The sequence below is a fragment of the Heterocephalus glaber genome, unplaced genomic scaffold, assembly GCF_053883595.1.
Source record: "Heterocephalus glaber isolate CG9 unplaced genomic scaffold, H.glaber_assembly_v1.0 deba00000347, whole genome shotgun sequence".
Lineage (NCBI taxonomy): Eukaryota > Metazoa > Chordata > Mammalia > Rodentia > Bathyergidae > Heterocephalus > Heterocephalus glaber.
In genome coordinates this window covers 16,714,424-16,734,951 of record NW_028258143.1, presented here as the reverse complement: position 1 = coordinate 16,734,951, position 20,528 = coordinate 16,714,424, and the positions used below count along the sequence as shown (strand labels likewise).

Here is a 20,528-nt window from a genome sequence, read left to right as displayed (position 1 = left end):
AACTTCTGTTATCATTAGGTGTTTCCATTAATATTGTTTTCCTTAAGTCTACAGGTGTTTTTCGAGGTAATTTATCAATAGTATGCACCGTTAGTTTCATGAAGGGATACCTTCCTTCAACCAAGACCTTATTACTAACTTTCAGTTGGGGAGAAGTGACTATCTCCTCTCTGGGCCCCAAATTACTCATTTATGAAGCAAAAAATAATACTGACCCTATTTCCCAAAGGAGGTTTTTCAAAGAAGTACAAATAAATAACACATATAGAAATGTCCAAGAGAAATAAAAATATGATATACTGATATACTATAAACATATTATGTAAGAATATTATGAGTACTTTCCACTTTAACTTTATAATAAATCTAATAGTCATCAGAGCAACCACCAATTTTTTTATTTCAAAGCTATCAGATAACAAAAGGGCAAACCTGGTAAAGGAGAGCAAGATTAACAATTGCACTAAAATAATGCCAATCTGAGACCACGATTACATTCACTATTCTACCACATATACACACACATTCATATTTATTTTAATAAGTATGAGATCATACGGCACTTAGCTTTCCTACTCTGAAGTTTAGTTTGTATTTTAAGTTCACTTTAAAATCTTTAATCAGTGCACTTCTAAACCACACACACACATATATACATACATATAGTATATATTATATATATATGTATATATATATATGTGCATCTTTTTTCTTCCCTGAGACATTTACTCTAAGTTTTATGGGTAAGTTTTTTTATTTACTGTCTTCATATTTAGCATAAGTGTTGTTATTTTAAGACAAACTAGAATCTTAAAAGCATTTCCTTACACTGTTTAAATTCTATTTTCAAACAAAAAATTGATTATCTGCAGCTAATATTAGAGATTGCCATAGAATGAGTTCTTCCTGCAGACATTTTTAATTGTCATTTCTAGCAGTTTAATATAAATATTACTTAATTTAAACTTTGGTAAAAATACCATTTAATATATAATATACCAATAAAGAAAATATATTTGGTTATTTGGAGAAATGAAAATTTGCTTGATAGTATACCTTTATAAGTATTGCTTTAGTTTTCATCCCAAAACTATCTACTTCACTTAGTAAAATGCTCTGTTATACACTACTCTAAGAAGAAAGATCAGCCTTTATAACAATTAATTACATTCCAACCTAATTTTCAATTCTTTGAGCTATGAATCAAGAACAGGAGTATCATAATATCATAGCCCTCCAAGTGTTTATATTATGGGATATAAAAACAAGGATATAAAAAAGAAGATAATGAGAAATATCAAGCATCAACATCTTATGAAACAAGAGAGTAAAACTGCTATTGAAAGAATTTATGTCCTGAGAATGTCGTTATCTTTCCAGGATCACTAACAACCAACTGTTATTCTCTGCCCCTCCCTATCCTGTGGCTCTTTGGAATGAAGGGAACAGTTTATCTTTCATTCTAGCATCTGGGGATCAAGGCTCCCTTGCAGTTCTCCTGCAGTTGAGAATGTATTTCCAATAGTCTGTTTCATGTAGTTTATAATTCCATGACTTCCCAGCACCACCCACTGGCCTTGGTACTCCACATTTTTACCTTCAGCTCCACTTCTCAATTCTTATACACAAACAAATAATTCACTGGTTAAATATATTTATATTTTAGTGAGAATTTTAGTAACTCTAGTTGTTACAATAATGGTAGCGCTCTTAGTGAAAATTTGAAAATTATGAACAAAAATTGGAAAAAATAAAAAAACAGCAACTCGATCACTTAAATTATTCAATATTTGGGCATGGTCAGTTCTGGCGTTCATTTTGTACATACAGATGTGTATATATGTAAAGTACAATTGCATATGTAACGTGCATATAAATTTGTACTATACAATTTTCACTGAATATTTCATTCTAGGCATTTCCATTTTCATTACTTTTTGTCAAGTAATCATTTTAATGGTTGCCTAGCAGCCCATTAAATGCATGTAAATTTTATGTATCCACATATATAAATTTCTAATATCCATATAATATTTTGTCTTAGTGTATTACATTGCAATAAATATATGTTATCTTGAAAAATCATAGATATAAATTCAATTTTACCTTAAATATCAGTTAGGTTGGTGATTATAAACATTAAATTTTCATCAAGAAGTTTAAGAAACAAGATAGAGAATAAGGTAATTTTAGCTTGGAGCTAAGTATCAGCTAAATGGAATGCATTAATGCCCAACAATTTCTGCAACTCCTTCAAGTAGATAGACAAAGCTTTAAGTATAGTAAATTAGCACCAAACAAACAAATAAACAACAAGACAGATTGGTTTGATTCCCTGAGTTATGAATTTTCTACTCACTGTAAATACATTGATATCATTTACTATAATGTGTTTTGTTTTCCATAAAAGTTAAAACAATGACTTCATTGCCTCCTTAATATCCTGGATATTATTCTCTGAGAATGAGACCATGAAGTGCATTTATAAAGACATATCTCATAACCACAGCATTCCTAATAGCACTCATATGGGTCCCTACAAGGCTACAGACTCACTTTTTTTCAATTTTAATTTTTTTTATTAGTACATATTTGCATTACCCAATGATTGCATTCCTGGTAGGGAGTTGATACATGTACAGAACAGGACATAATTATTTATTTTCATCCTTTTTCCTTCCCCCACTGTCCCTTTCCCTCCATTTTTTGATCCCCTTCCCATTTGAACAAAATCTATCTCCCTATTTCCACATATTTTCTTGGGTATTTTTTTTTTTGCCATTTTCCTGTGCTTTTTACATAGTTTTTGGTCATTTACCTTTCATTATGCTTCTAATTATAGTACCGTTATCCCTACTTGGGATGAAGAAACCATGCCTCCAAAGGCTTAAGTAACATGCCCTGGATTGCCGTTATGTAACAGTTTTTCTATTTCAATATGTTACACTGTCACACATCACTTAAAAATAAGGGATTTATGGCTTAGTACTACTCCATTTTATATTAAAAAAAGCCACCACATTTTCTTTATCCAGTCTCCATCTGATAGGCAAGTTTTAGCCATTACAAACTGTGCCGCTATGAACACAGGTGCATATATATCGCTGTGGTTTGATTCTTTTAATTCTTTTGGGAAGATAGATACCCAGCAGGAGAATAGCTGGATCAAATGGGATCAAGATAAACTATGTAAAGGTACAAATTTCCAGTGATGAAGTCATTATATTGTATACCTAAAATGTACCAATAAAATTAAGTTTTTAAAAATAAGAGAGTTTAAGAAAAAAAAAAGGTTTGAATATCTCTAGTGGAGCATCATGTGGCAAATGAGCTTAACTGGCACCAATACTGGTCTGATAAGATCAAGATGAAACTCAAATCTTCACATATTACCACATATCGCAGTCCACTTTATTCTAAAAATATTTGTGCAACAACTTGTATCACACATACAATTTGCATTGTATAATTAGAGAAAAAATTATACACACTGTGAGAAGAAACAAAATTAAATTTTAGTGACTGTGAATAAAGTATGGCCACATTTATATATCAAGAAAATATAACACAGTTCTCATAGATAACTAAACTATATATTGTGCAATATTGCATTCTTGGTAGGGTACAGATCTCTGGGCCACTCAAAAGTTAAATGTGACACAAGTCTTATTCCTCATGGCTTATTGTCTCTTGGAGTAGAGCTGTGCTATGTAGTGCTGGCTACGGGTCCAGAGCACAAGGTTTCATTGAGAGTACGAATGAAGAAATTTTAAGTTTGACATTACTCCAATACCCCAAAACATGATCAGTAAACTAATTTCACTAAGCAAGTGTCAAACTCAGAGTAAGCAAATAACTCACTTCTGATGTATAATAAGCTTTCATTACCTGATGATATATTTGTCCACTGTAATCCAGAATGATCTAAAACTTAGAATGTATTTTTGATCAACACAACACTTAAGAGATACATTTTGGAACTGCTGCTGAAAAAGAGTTCACGATAAAATTTCAAATTAAAATATCACTTGGCTCTTAAAACCTCAAAATAAATTAGCCTGAGGTTGCTAAATTTTTTATTAAAAAAGCCTGCCTTCCATTATCATCATTCTAACTTTGGAATCTGGTTTCTCTTCTGCTATGAGTGTTATAAAAATAAAAATACAAAGTAGGCTAGAATACATCATTGTCCTCTTGAGTACTGCTGTCAATCTAACCTATGTACATAAAAGATAGCTCATATTAAAAATTTTAACACTGATTTTTCAGGTTTTGTTCAAAATCAGCAAGTAGGTATTTAATATAAAGAATTATTATTTCCCTTGATTTTTCTTTAATTCTGATTTAAGAAAAACAAATAGTTATTAGTTTAATATCAATCTTGTAACTGTACACATTCTTTCAAATAGAGTAATTCTTGACATTTCTTTTTTCTATGTGAATATTATGCTTAGACCTACATTTGGTAGAAATTTAACTTTAGGTATTTTGAACATATTAACAGAAGATTTGTGGTTTTATTTGGACTAGATATTATTTCATTTTTTTCTAGAAGTTTATTTTTATTGTATTTTCAAAACTATTTTTATACCAAAATGGAAATAAAAATAGATGAATCAATACTTAAAACTATAGGTGTTTCACAGTAGTCTTAGAAACACTGCCTTAGAGATTAGATGGATTGTGATTATACCCAATACAAAGGTTTCCATACTGCGGGTTTATGCTATAGAGTTTAGAGAAGGTAATGTTCTGATAGGGGTTAGGACAAAGAATAGCCATTGGCATTACTTCGGGGCATTAAATTTCTAGTGGGATAATATTTGGGCCATCAGATTTGAAAAGGGATTCCAAGGATAGACACAAGTGTTGGGAAAGGAAGAGACTTCTAGGACTTAAGAGAATGTCAATCAGTTTTTAAATTACTTTCCCCTCCCTCTTGAATCCTTACATGCTCCTCTAAATCCTGTTTCCTCATTTTTGTTCTTGTTGATATAATTAACCTTATCTCACGTTCATAGCATATAATGTTTACATACATTGAGGTTATTAGGTTACTGTACACGGCATGTCTTTATTCTACTTACTTTCATTTCCCCTCCCCTTCCCCGTCCCCTTCACTTTCAGTCTCCTAGACAGCTTCCCACATGCAAGAGGTCTGTCTCCCCTTTCCTTCTATCCATCCTTTATAATGCTCTTTGTTTGTGCTTTACCTTCTTTAAATGAAAGATACTGTATGGTATTAAAGTTTATGTGCCTGATTTATTTCACTCAAATTTATATTTTCCAGGTGCATCCATTTTTGTATAATATCTCGAATTTGTCCTACTTTATAGCTAAGTATTATTTCCTTATGTATAGAATAAAACATCTTCTTTATCCAATAATCTCTTGATGGATTAAAAAAAAGAATCAAGTTGTATTACGTACATGTACCCATTACCCAAGATAATTGTAAAGTGCATGTACTGCAGACATATGCTAATAATTTTTTAAAAAAGACTATCAGGCAGCTAATGTGATTGAAACAAAAAGTGAAGTAGAATAGGATAAGTGCAGAGGCCTGGTTCTGAGAGTCTTAAAACAGAAAGGGAGGATTCTGGAGTTCATTCATTTGATACAAGGTTATTCTAATTGTCTTTGAGAAGGACTTTAATACTGTAATTATTAGCTGGGCCTTCGAAACTTGTATTTCACTAGGGAATGATGAAAGGTTTGGAGACACATGAGCCTTTCTTAGTTATAAAAAACTCACATAAAGATTTATTGAAGAAAATTGAGAAAAGAATAGGTAAAAAGATAATAATCTGGAGAGTCACTGTTACATGATATAGACAATGTGATATATACTATCAACACTATTTTGAAGTTCCTATTGTTCATTTTATACATCATGAACATGTAAATAAATATACTTTACCAACTGCATAAATTACTACTATGCGGATTGGGCTGTTGAAGTAAAAGCATTTTAATATATAACATGAATGGATTTATAGTAAGACATCTATTAAAACATAATTATAAGAGATGTCATTGATATACGCATTGGATATTGAAATGATATGTCAGAGTGGAACAATGAAAGACTAACTAAACAATGATTAATTCAGATTCTGCCTCTTAGATGGATATTGTTTAAATATCAGTTTTCTGGGCTTAATTTAAATGTTATGAGTGGTTACATAAAATATGGATTTAAAACGCCTATCACAGAGGGTACCCAGTGGTATATCTTCCACTGATGATCAATTGATACTTAAATATATGTGGAGAAATGAATAATTTTTAAAAAGATGGATATCTAGGTGTCCAGTTGATTTAACTAGGAAGAAGATGCTATACAAATGGAGATTTCAAGGATATGAACAAATTTGAGGCAAGGCACTTGTCAAGTTAACCACAACCACAAGCACCTGAACGAGGCTGCAGTGTCATTTTCAGAGTTATTATTTGAGAACTAGCATAATGAGCAAAATGCTTCACTACAACCTGTATGTATCAGGATCATTTAGACTGCCTCCTTCCACTTGCCTTGTAATGCATTAAATGTTCCCATGATGACCTCCAAGAATTAAATGAAGCTTCTAAATATGCCTAGCTTGAACTCTTTGATGGAACCTATATACTAAGGAAACCTGATGAGTCATCTCCCGAAAATAAAGAGAAAGCTCACATTTTACATTTAGATATAGCAATTGATAAAAAGGCCAGGATACATATTGTATTCATCTGGTTCCAATTATTTTTCTTCCCCATGTGAGGAATATGTAAATAGGCTAAGTATCTAATGTTTTTCCAGAAGAGAGCCTGAATTAGATAAGAGCACAAATCCATTCCACTACTCCAAAAGATACCCTGAGGACACAATCTGCAGTCAACTCTTTGGGTGATATTTATAAAGATGGCCTTCTCTCAGATTTTGATTCTGTTCATTTTGCTTAATTGATTGTTTTCATGCCAAATTATTTTATAAATATTATGAAGCGTATATGCTACTTTAGGATTTTAGAGTAACAATGCAAAACAATGTAGTTTTTCCCCCTGTATACCTTGTTAAGCTGAAGTTTACAAATGATTGGTAAAGAAATTACTAAAAATTGACTAAAATGATTAACTCTAAATACATTACTTTGATATCTTGTAAAGTGTAAAAGGAAGATGTATGCCCTAGATATTGAAATGTGGTTTAATTTAGCATACAGTTCACTGCTGAAATATCTGCTCATTCCTAAGTAGCTTCAATATCAAAGTGTCACTTATACACAAGAGTAAATCTATTTTTAAATAGTCCAACCAACCTAAGAAGGGTGAGGGGGGTCCATCATTTTCGTGCTTTTCAAAGTCAATGACTACATAAATTTCTAAAATTTGTCCCAAGTCAAAGACTATACAAATTTCAATATTTTGAAAAAAACCCATGAAAATAAAACAAGATTATTCAACGTTTCACAACTAATTATTTACAACACTACCAGTATTTTATAAAATTCTGGCAAATTCCCAATTTGTTATCATCCTCCATAGAAAATATTTGGTAATAGTGTATGATTTACATAATTGCAATTGCACATTAAGAGAATGATCTATGAGATATCTGTTTATTAGGGCAATGGCAATAATATTTATATTAGTCTTCTTTAGTCAGAGGGTTCATCTACTATAATCTAAATCAAAATCTAAAGTAAAAAAAATAGTTTCAAGAATATGAACAATTAAAAAGAATAATATAAAAATAGATTAGGAAAATTGTTATATTGTGTTCTCTTTCTCACATACTATCATCATGATATGTATTCATCTTCCAACCAGTTTCAAATGAAATTTTAGAAAATGAAGAAACAACAATAGACTTAATGTATTCCTTCATTTATTCAAAACATAAATTTTGAATGCTTGTTAATCTCTAGGAGCTATAAAAGTCCCAGGTAAATAAGTGTGATTTGGTTCTTTGTACTCATGAGCTAAACTGTAGTTTTATAGCTTCTATAAATTAAATTTTAATTTGCAGGGATAACAGTATTTAATTAGATTATTGAAAAAGAAAGGATTATAAATGAGACCATATTTATTAGATATAAAAGGTTTTACAAATAATCTACTCTGTCTTGAAAATAAACACATATATTACATCTAAATAAACTGAAAGACAAGAATAGTAACTACCCAATCATGATGATTATTATTGTCAGACAAATTGGAATATTTAAAAAATGAAAACTTGTGACTTGCTTTTCACTGATTATTTCATGATTATTTTACACAATAACACCACTTATTACTTTCTATAAAGGTAAATCAAAGTCCATACAGCCACTCAATAGATTATTATATGTTCATCTTTTAATTTCAAAAATTGACCTAAGAAATTGAAGTGATATCTTTGGTAGGCCAGAAAAAAAGACCAAGAAAAGCAAATCCAGCAAAATCAACTTGATATTTAAAAAATAGTTGTATGAATATACTATTTTATGAATTTTCTTTCACTGGAGCCGAAGTTCTAGTTTTCTCTCACTTGAGCCAAGCTCTAATTTCTGATATATATATATATATATATATATATATATCAAATTTCTGAGATATATATAAAAGAATAGCACTTATTAACATATTTACTACAAGTATCATTATCATTTTTAATTTCAGTTATGCAGAGCTCAAAATAAATATATAAAAACTTTTATACCTACCATTGATCCATCGAGCTTCTGGATTATGAAGTATAAAATCTTTCCTGAAGAGATCTTCTAAAGACAATTGGGTCTCTGATGAATTTGTGAGTTCATCTAGAATAAAAGTAGGCATATATTAGAATCCAGATTTGTGCTAGTTTCTAAAAGATATGTTAGAAAACTTGCAGTATTTTGGTTCAAAAAGATATTGTAACTAGATTTAACTATGAAGTGACCACATTGACATGATTTTCTTGGCTCTTGAAGTTTGTTTCATGATGGTTTCCATAAATTATTTTTAATATCAAATTTTTTTGATCTATCACAAATAGGTAAGTCCTTTGTTATATAAAGCTATATAATATGAAAGCAATTAAGATTTCCTGTTGTACATTGCTCAAATGGTGTATTTCACCATAATGTAGGCCCTCACTTTCCAAACTCATTTTGACCTATTCTCTTTAATGTTAAACTTGCAGCTTTATTTTAAAATCCAAAAATGGGATAGTTGAAGAGTCTGAACATATATGATAAAGCAAACCTCCAAATCTAAACAGAGTTAAATAAATTAAATAAATACCAAGTTCTGCCAAATGATTACTGTTCAACAAATACTAAGTTGATTTAAGATTTAAATGCAAAATTCAAATAATAAAGGCTAAACTGTTAAAGAAAACTGCATATTTTATATTTGCTTCTGACAGATAAGTTAGGTGAACTCTGCTTTTACATTCCAAAATCTAGAAAATTGAAGGGCAATGTGTTCTGAATACCAAAATTAGGCATTACATATTGTCTTATTTATTTTTCTAGATGCTAAGACAAAATAACCAACATCTAAAGTTAAAGGGGAAAAGGTTTATTTAGCTCATAATTTGTAGAGGTTTCAGTCCATATTGGCTGGCTGCAAGGCAGCCTGGCATGTCAGATAGACATTGCAGAGCAGAAATAGTTCATGGAGGACAAAAGGTAGCAAAGCAAGCGAGGGACAAGACAAGACTCTTTCTTTCCCTTATATTGTATTCAGGCTACCTAGATTAGGGTGTTGCCAAACGAATTAGTGACTGATTTAGTAATTACTCTCCCTTAGTCCTGGCACCCTTAATCCTAGCATTGCACCATGAATCAATCACACACTCTAGATTCAACCACCTCTGAAAAAGCCCCACCTATGACTGCATAAGGCTTTGAGGGGACATCTAGACCAGAGCCATAACACAGATATTCTTTTAGCTATAGGAGGCTATAGACAGAAATATTTAATTTTCATTACAAAATAACACCATTGTTTACTTGCTATCCATATTTTTCTTTGTGATCTTTCAGCTAAGATCTTCACTCTGATTAAAATGGCAAATATATAAACTAACCTCATTAAATTTTATTTTTAAAATTTTCAACATTTACATCAACAACAGCTTTGTTTGTTCCAGGTGAAAATCTGGGGCAAACAGTCAATTTCCATTGCAATTCTCTTTCATATAAATCTAACCCATACTCAAGCCACATAATAACGGCCAAAAAATAATTAGTGAAATATATAAAATGTAAATACATGTGAATATATCTATATCTATATATAGATATATATTTATATTTATTTCTATATCTGTATGTAGATATAGATATAGATTTGTTTGATTTCAACCTTACTATAAGACATTTGGCAATCTGACACAGTCAAAGTTGAGCCTTCTTAATTTGTTCAAAAAACTTCCAACTAACAAATGAAATATTTTAAGGAATAGGAGATATATCTATGACACACAGGGCAGGGGTTGCATTTACATAGCAAATAATATGATAAATGTTAGAATAAGAACAAAGAGTTCTAAAAGAGTTCAGAGGAGAAAGTTCAATAGAAAACAAAAGGAATCAAAATAGGCATCACTTTAAGATAACATGACCAACACTCAATCATTTCTTCTAAAAATATAAAATAGTATGATCACTTTGGAAGATAATTTGAAGTTTGTTACAAAACTAAACATACCTTTACCAATGTTCCAGTAATCACACTCCCTGATATTTCCCCAAAGGAGTTAAAATTTATGTATCTCCCAAATCCTTCACACATATGCTTATAGCAACTTAATTCATAACTGTTAAAATTTGAAGCAACCAAGATGTCGTTAAGTACATGAATGGAAAAATAAACTGTTGCATATCTAATTATAATTATTATTCAGAACTAAAAGACATAGGAAAGAGCTATGAAAAGACATAGAAGAAACCTAAATGCATATTGCTAAGTGAAAGAAGCTTATTTGAAAAGGTTACATATGGTATAATTCCAACCATTTGACCTTCTATAAAAAGCAAAATTATGGAGACCATAAATAGATCAGTGGTTTAGAGACTGGGAAGAACAGTAAAAGAAGAAGGCTATTCAGAGCAGTGAAAAGATTTTGTATGATATTATTATTGTAGACAGCTAAGTTAGTTAGAGAATATAAGGCAGTTAGGCAGGGCTGGGCTCTAAGTAAAGAAGACAACTGTCCCCCAAGGGGCATTCACTGAAGGCCAGGCTTCAAGAAAAAGAGGAACACCTATGCCCATATACTTTGGTAGGGATTAACAGCAGTGACTGATATTCTAAATAAGTATCAGTCACTTTGGTTGGGGACCAAAACCTCTCTAGCCCATACCTTCTTGGAAAATCCTTGTGTTTTCCATGTATGATTGCAAAGTGACTTTGTTCCCTATTTGATCCTCATTTAGGCAATATTACCTAAGGGACTAACTATACTTACTAAAATCTTATTGGGTGACCATAGTTTTGTCCCACCTCATACCCAAATCTTATGATTTTTCCATTAGATCAATATTACCTAAACAACTATATTTTAAATCTTATTAGTTGAATACAGTTTTATCCCACCCTAAACCCCACCTCACTTCATGGCTTTGCTCAATAAAACACCTTTGAGAAGTAGGTTGGGGGCAACTCACTTTCTGGTTCCCCTTCTGTTTCTCTTAGACAGAAGCTATCTTTTTCTAAATAAATTCTTCCTACTCTTAACCTCCGTAATTCCTAGAATTTATTCTGTCTTTTTGGAGAACAAGAACTTGGTGTGCTGGACATCTAGGTGTTTGGGAGTTATAATATATCCTTTACATTATCTGGAAGTTCATAGATCATGCACCCTGTATCATTATGATAGTGGATACATAGCATTACAGATGCATGCAAACACATAGAATCCAAAGCATCAAGAAAGGGCTTTTGGGCTGCCATCTGTCCCACCGCTCCCGGCCCAGAGGTAGGGGCTTCTGAGCCACCATCCCACTGCTCCTGGTCCAGAGGAAGGGGCTTCCTGGCCACCATAACTCTCACTACTCCCAGATCAGTGGAAGGGGCTTCTAGTCAACCATCTCTACCACCACTCCCAGCCCCTGTCCCACCTCTCCCAGCTCAGAGGAGGTGAGCCACATGGGCACAAACAGCAACCCCCTGCCTCCCCAGCTGAAATGAGAAAACAAATAAATAAGTCTCAAAACCAGAATTCCAGATCACCTACAGCAACCCCAAAGGGAAATGAGATGGAACACTCTGATATTTAACCACCTGGACCCACTGAACTGGCAACAAAAGGGGATCTGGAAAAAAATGAAACCAGAAATAATTTCTCAGATAACAGGAGAAATTGTGCCCCTAGTGCAAGACATGATTAATAAATCTAGAGAGGAGCTCAGGAACATGATGGAATCCCAACATAGGAAAAAAAATGGAATCCATAAAACAGATGCAAATAGATTTCCAGGACATGAAAAACTCCATTGAAAGTCTACACAGCAGGATGAGCCAATGTGAGGACAGAATTTCAGATATAGAAGATAAGATTGCAATTAGTGACCAGGAAAAGAAAAATTGCTTCTAAATTATAAGTGAACATGAGAAATCAATCCAGCAGCTGCTAGATGATGCAAAGAAGAACATAAAACTGATTGGAGTCAATGAAGGAACAGGAGAGAGTGCAGGTGACATAAAAAACTCTTCACAGAAGTAATGGCAGAAAACTTCCGAATAAGGGGAATAGAACATATACAGATAAATGAGGCATATAGGATTCCAAATAGCCTTGATCAAAAAAAATCTACACATAGGCATATAATTATAAAGATTCCAGAAACTCAACAGAAGAACAAAGTTCTACAAGCAGTTAGAGAAAAGAAACAAATCACACTCAAAGGAAAGCCCATAAGAATCACAGCAGACTTCTCAACACAAACCATCAAGGCAAGAAGTGCTTGGAGTGACATATTCCAAGCTGTAAAAGAAAACAGCCTCCAACTCAGATTGATGTACCCTGCAAAACTATCTTTCAAGATTGATGGAGAAATAAGATACTTTCACGACAAAGAGCACCTTAGGAACTACGTGAATATCAAACCAGCACTCCAAAGAGTTTTACACAATATCCTAGGAACAGACATTGAGGATCACAACCCCAGGAAGCAAAGCAGAATGAACCCAATGGGTGAGACAAGAAATTAAATGTAAAGGGGAGAATCCAACAAAAAGAAAAAGTCATGGCAATGATAAGTCAATATGTTTTAGTTATAACCATCAATGTTAATAGTCTCAATTCACCAATGAAAAGAAATAGACTGGCAAAATGGGTCAAGAAGCAAAATCCAACAATATGCTGCATACAAGAAACACACTTAATTCTAAAGGAAACTCATAGACTGAAAGTTAAAGGGTGGAAAACAATACTCCTTGTGACGGGAACCCGAAAAAAAAGCAGGAGTAGCTATCCTCTTTGCAGATCAAGTAGATTTCAAACCAACACTGATTAAGAGAGATGAAGAAGGAAACTACATCCTTGTAAAGGGAACTATCCAAGATATAGAGATAACAATCATAAATATCTATGCACCAAACACTAGTGGACCCAACTATATAAAACAAATACTAACGGACATGAAAAGTCATATATGCACTAATACAATTGTAGTGGGGGACCTCAACACCCCACTGTCACAAATAGATCAACTAGACAAAAAATAAATAATGAAATACTAGAACTCAATCAAACTCTTGAACAAAGGAACTTAACAGATGTTTACAGAGTTTTCCACCCCACAAAATCAGAATACACATTCTTCTCAGCTGCACATGGGTCATTCTCCAAAATAGACCACATACTCACACATAGAACATGTTTAAGTAAGTGAAAAGGAATTGAAGTTATCCCCTGTATATTATCAGATCATAGTGGGATGAAATTGGAGATCCATAGCAAAAGAAACTGGAAAAATGTCATAAACACGTGGAAATTGAACAACACACTTCTGAATAACCAATGGGTCACAGAGGAAGTTAAAGAAGAAATCAGACAGTTCCTTCAATTAAATGACAATGACAATACAACATATCAGAATCTATGTGACACAATGAAATCAGTCTTATGAGGGAAATTCACAGCAGTGAATACACATATTAATAAAACAGACTGAGACCAATTAAACAACCTGATGCTGCACCTCAAGCTTCTAGAAAAAGAAGAGCAGAATAATCCCAAATCTCATGTAAGGGAGAAAATTATAAAGATCAGAGGAGAAATCAATGCAATGGAGACTAAGAGAATGATACAAAAAATTAATGAAGGCAAGAGTTGGTTCTTCGAAAGAATCCATATAATTGAGAAACCCTTAGCTATCCTTCTCAGAAAAAGGAAAGAAAAGGCCCAAATCCATGCAATTAGGAATGAAAAGGATGAAATTACAACAGACCCAGCAGAAATCCAGAGGATCATCAATACCTACATCCAGAACCTATATGCCAACAAGTATTGTGGAAAACACTGAAGAAATGGACAGATTCCTAGATACATATGAATTACCAAACTTGAACGAAGAAGACCTAAAAATTCTGAACAACCCAATATCAACCAATGAAATTGAAAATATAATTAAAAACTTATCAACTAAGAAAAGCTCGGGTCCTGATGGCTTCACTGCTGAATTCTACAAGACACTTAGAGAAGAACTGCTGCCACTACTGTTTAAACTCTTCAATGAAATTGAAAGGGAAGCAATACTCCCAAATTCATTCCTGGAAGCAAGCAACTCCTTGATCCCCAAAGCAGAGAAAGACCCAACCAAAAAGGAGAACTATAGGCCAATCTCACTAATGAACATAGATGAAAAATCCTTAATAAGATACTGGAAAATAGAATACAGAAGATCGTCAAGAAGAACATATACCCTGATCAAGTGAGATTCATCCGAGGGATGCAGGGATGGTTCAATATATACCAATCAATCAATCTAATACACTATATCAATAGAGCCAAGGACAAAAACCATATGATTATCTCCATAGAGGCAGAAAAAGCATTTGACAAAATCCAACATGCATTTATGATAAAAACCCTAGAAAAAATTGGAATAGATGGTCTCTACTTCAAACTGATAGAAGCCATCTATGAAAAACCAACAGCCAATATCATACTAAATTGTCAGAAACGGAAATCCTTCACACTAAAATCAGGAACAAGACAAGGATGTGCACTATCACCACTCTTGTTCAATATAGTTTTGGAAACATTAGACATGGCAATTAGACAAGAGAAAGAAATAAAAGGAATAAAGATAGGAAATGAAGAAGTCAAATTGTCATTACTTGCAGATGACATGATACTCTATATAGAAGACCCCAAGAGCTCCACCAAAAGTCTTCTAGACTTAATAACCAAATTCAGTAGAGTAGATGGTTACAAGGTCAACATACAAAAATCAATAGCTTTCCTCTACACAAATGACAGACTCACTGAGAGAGAAATAGGACAAATAATTCCTTTCACAATAGCATCCAAAAAACTGAAATACCTAGGAATCAACCTACCAAAATAAATCAAAAACCTCTTCTCTGAAAACGACAGCACTCTGAAAAGAGAGATTGAAGATAGTATCAGAAAATGGACAGACAAGCCCTGCTTGCTCCTGGGTAGGAAGGATTAATATAGTGAAAATGGCCATACTCCCAAAACTACTATATAGATTCAATGCAATTCCAATGGAGATCCCAGCAACATATTTCACGGACCTTGAGAAAACAATACAAAAATTCATTTGGAACAAGAAGACAACCAGAATAGCAAAAGCAATTCTAGGTAACAGAGACAAGGCAGGGAATACCACATTCCCCAACCTGCAACTATACTACAAAGCTACTGTGATAAAAACAACATGGTAATGGCAAGGAAACAGACCTGAGGACCAGTGGAACAGATTAGAAGATGCAGAAATAACACCAGACACACTCAGCCATCTCATCTTCAATAAAGGAGCCAAACACCCTCACTGGAGGAAAGCTAGCCTCTTTAATAAATGGTGCTGGAAAAATTGGGTTTCAACTTGCCAAAGATTAAAACTAGACCCATATCTCTCGCCATGCAGTAAACTAAAATCAAAATGGATTAAAGATCCAAATTTTAAAATAGAAGCGCTGAACCAGTTGGAACAGAGGTTAGAGGGGACTCTTGAAGACATCACTGTAGGAAAAAATTTTATGAACAAACCCCAGTTGCCCATGAACTAGCACAAACAATCAACAAATGGGATCTCTTCTTATTAAAAAGCTTCTGCACAGCAAGAGAAATCACCAACGGTGTGAAGAGACAACCCACAATGTGGGAAAAAAATCTTCACCTGGTTTTCCTCAGACAAAGGTCTACTATCTCAAATCTATAAAGAACTTTAAAAGATCAGACCTCTCAAATTTATAGAACCAATCTGAAAATGGGCATCTGAAATGAATAAACATTTCTCAGACAAAGAAGTAGAAATAGCAAATAAATACATGAAAAAATTTTCAACATCGCTGGTCATTCAAGAGATGCACATGAAAACAACACTGAGATTCCACCTCACTCCAGAAAGAATGACTGCTATCATGAAATCAAGCAATAACAAATGCTGGCGGGGCTGTGGGGAAAGAGGAACCCTGTTCCACTCCTGGTGGGAGTGTAGACTGGTGCAAGCAGTGTGGAAATCAATATGGAGATACCTCAAAGAGCTAGGACTGGAAGTCCCATTTGACCCTGCTATTCCCCTGCTGGGTATCTTCCCCAAAGAATTAAAAGAATCATACCACAGTGATATATGTGTACCCATCTTCATAGCAGCACAGTTTGTGATAGCTAAAACTTGGAATCAGCCCAAATGCCCATCAACTGGAGACTAGATAAAGAAAATGCGGGTTTTTTTTTTATAAAATGGAGTACTACTCAGCCATAAAAAATGAGAAATTAGAGACATTTATAGCTAAGTGGATGCCCATTGAGGCAATACTCTTAAGTGAAATAAATAGGACACACATGTATAAGTACCGAATAATTTCTCTGGTGTGAGAAACTGAAAGTGTAAATAAGGACTAAAATGTATAATAGGTAATGTGAAAAAGGAAGAAAAGGGGCAAAGGGGAAGGAAGTGGGAGGGGTAGAGGAAAGGAAAGAAGGGATTGGAATTAATATGAGAAAATGGAAAAATAGGAACAAAATCTTTGTAAATAGGGAGGGGTGGAGGGTTTGAAGGGAGGGGTGGGCAAGGGTGAAAAATAAGAACCAAGAGAGACTATGTAAAGGTGCAAATTTCCAAGGATTAGTGTCATTATATTGTATACCTAAAATGTACCAATAATTAGAATGAACAATTGATTATGCAAAATAGGAAGAAAAGGTCCAAAGGGGTATGTGTAGTGGGAGGTGCAGGGGAAAGGAATGAAGAGAAAGGAAAAATGATGAGAAATGAAAAAAATGGAAATAAAGTCTTTGTAAATAGGGAAGTGTGGAGGGGTCGAAGGGAGGGCTAGGAATGGGGAAAAAATAAGAACCAAGATGCATGATGCAAAGGTACAAGTTCCCAATGAGAGATGTAATTGTGTTGTATTCCTAAAATGTACCAAAAAAGAATTTAAGAAAAAAAAAGGACCCAAAACATCAAAAGTGAATCCTGATGTAAATTATAGACTTTCAATGATAGTGTTTAATATAGGTCCATCAATTTTAACAAATACAATGCTATAGGAGGAGGTATTGATAGTGGGAAAGTCTGCACATGTGTGGGGCTGTCGGGTGTTATACTGATAGTTTTTCTACATTCCTTTCAGTTTGCTACCAATCTAAAACTTCTCTAAAAATAGCCAACTAAAACTAAAAATTTAAAATTAACTGAGATTACAGTTTTCAAACATAGCCGAAGAGAATGACAGGGGCAAGAAAAGGAAGGAGAGGACTTAAGGCAAAATCATGAATGCTTTTAGTTTAGCACACCAAAGATCTCTTGATTCTGGAATTATGTTCCCATCATAAAGGTTGGGTATTTAAACAGATGAAATAATTTTGTTAGGATTCAAAGAATGTATACAATCTATGAGATATCTTAATAAGACCAGAATTTGGTATATTCTAACAATTTAGCATTTATCCAACTTATAGAAAGCTTTTCTTTAACCTAAGCCTTTCAATTCTTAAAAGAATTTCCATCAGTATTCAAAATACAGTTATTTCTTTGCCCAATAAATTTCTATAGTTAAAGGTGGGAGGAAGATGACTGTTGATTCTAATGGAAGAGATTATATTAAAGAAATTTATTAAATAAATCTTTATCTTTTATATTGATTGATTTTTTGTTTTACATGAATATTCTCTACATACGTACATCTGTTTCTCTTCCAAAGATATTTGTCTGTTCTTAGTGAATTCTTATTCAGTTAATTTCTATATATTAATAAATCTTCATATATATTTTTTGTACATAAAGTATATAAGCATACATATATAGAATTTAAAAAGCAATTACATCTTACACAATATTCTTAATTTAATGTAATTGCACAAATAATATATTGATAATCTTCAAATATGTCTAAGATGTGGGCTTTAAATTATCTCAGGATTAAAATCATACAGCAACTCAGCCAATTGGAAATATTATTTAACTGGTATTATAGCTATATAATAAATTGGAAAAACTTTAAACATTTTGAAGTATTAAGGCTTTTCATTCAAAATTACTTATTTTATTCACACTTTCTGTACATTAAAATACTTCACCTCTGATTTCTAATACATGTTTTAACTTTTTTTGTATTTACTCCTAATAATTTATTATAAACAGAATATTTCTCATTCATATTCTACATAATTTTATGTGTCCAAAGTTAATGACTTTCTCATATACCATATCATATTTTCTTAAAAATTTCATTGATAATTGAGTCTTACTTTCCTATATATTATTTATATAATTTAAAATATTATTTCTTTTCATTCTTTCCTGAAGTTTAAACCATTTGTTATATATGTACACTTTTATTTTAATATAATTGTAGATTCACTTGCTGTTGTATTAAATATTGCAAAGAAAGAAATTCTTTATATTCTTCATTCAATTTTGATAAGTAATTGATATTAACTTGCCTAAAAGGACAAAAAACTGACATCAAAATTCTCTATTTACCTTATTGATTTCTCCATGTTCACATGTGTTCATTTGTGAATGTGCATTATGCAACTGATCATAAGAGCAATGGCAGTCAAAATATCTACAATTTTATGTCCAAGATCTCATGTGCTGCTACCCTTTTATGATCATACTTCCCTCACTCTAAGCATTGGCAAACAGAGCTCTTTTCATATCTTTAATATGTTATATTTCAACAATGCTATATTATTGCTATTTTATATTATGTACCCTTTTGAATTTGGCTTTTTTTCATTCAGCAAATTCTTTTGAGAGCCATTCAAGTTGCTGAGTGTATCAGTAAACTCTTCCTTTATAGTGCTGAGTAATGTTCCACCTAAGAACACAGCAGAGTTTGTACAATCATTCGTTCATTGAGAGGCAGTTGTTATTTCTAGTTTTTGAACAGTTTTCAATAAAGCTGCTCTAAATACTTGTTTACAAGTTTTTGTGTGAGCTTACACTTTGTTTCTCTTGGATACATAGCCAAGCCTAGAATTGCTGGATCAAATGGTAAACATATATTTAATTTAATTAAATGCCATATCCTTTTTAGAGTTGTTATAACACTTCACATTTTCAGAAGCCATGTATAAATGACCCACTTTCCCTGCAACATTGTGGTATTTTTGGTCATTTTTGTTTTTTAACTCTGCTGGTATGTAGTTAATGATATTCCATTGTGGTTTTGTATTTCTCTAATAGTTAATGATGTTGAATATTTCATAATGTGTTTACATGTCATTTGCATACAATCTTCAGTGAAATATTTGTTTGTGGGGTTTTTTTGCCCATTTTTTTTGGTGTGTTTAATTGCACAATGTAGAGTTATTTTTCCTGTATTCCACATGCAAATCTTTTGTCAGATATATGATTTTCAAATATTTCCATCATTCTTTAACTTGTATTTCATCTTCTTCAAACAGATTCTGCAGCGAAAAAAACCCAGATTTTTCAAGGAAAGTATTGATGAGATTCTGTTTATCAGTTTTTTTCTTTTACAAATGGTGTTTTTGTGTCAAGTGTCTTGGAAATTTTTGCCTTTCTTTTTCTAAAAAGGATATATATATATATATAGACACAGAGAGAGAGACAGAGAGAGATAATTTTTCTAAAAATAAATATATCCATTAACTATAAATCTAAAAATAAAGATATCTATCATGTTCTTAAAAGGATATATATATATATATATATGTGTGTGTGTATGTATTTTGTTCACTTCCTTAAAAATTTTCATAGCTGCTAGGCATTCTCCCTGACATGCTTTTAATTTTTTAGGCCTTGACTAAAGTCATCTGTGAGATAGAAAGATGATAGATAGAATAAGCCTTTCTTTAAATAACCTCCACGGCTTATTTTTATCTCTAAACTATTTTATCC

General features: G+C 32.6%; 1 protein-coding gene across 4 annotated transcripts in view; it reads right to left on the bottom strand.

Annotated features, from left to right (window-relative positions):
• The window catches only part of Dpp10 (dipeptidyl peptidase like 10), a 1,332,172-nt gene that overhangs the window by 466,780 nt on the left and 844,864 nt on the right, over nt 1-20,528 (bottom strand). For all 4 annotated transcript variants that reach the window (XM_004836090.4, XM_004836089.3, XM_087197849.1 and 1 more), the window contains exon 3: nt 8,691-8,786. In XM_004836090.4, the coding sequence (XP_004836147.1) occupies nt 8,691-8,786 (96 nt within the window). The remainder of the gene's footprint in view (nt 1-8,690; nt 8,787-20,528) is intronic.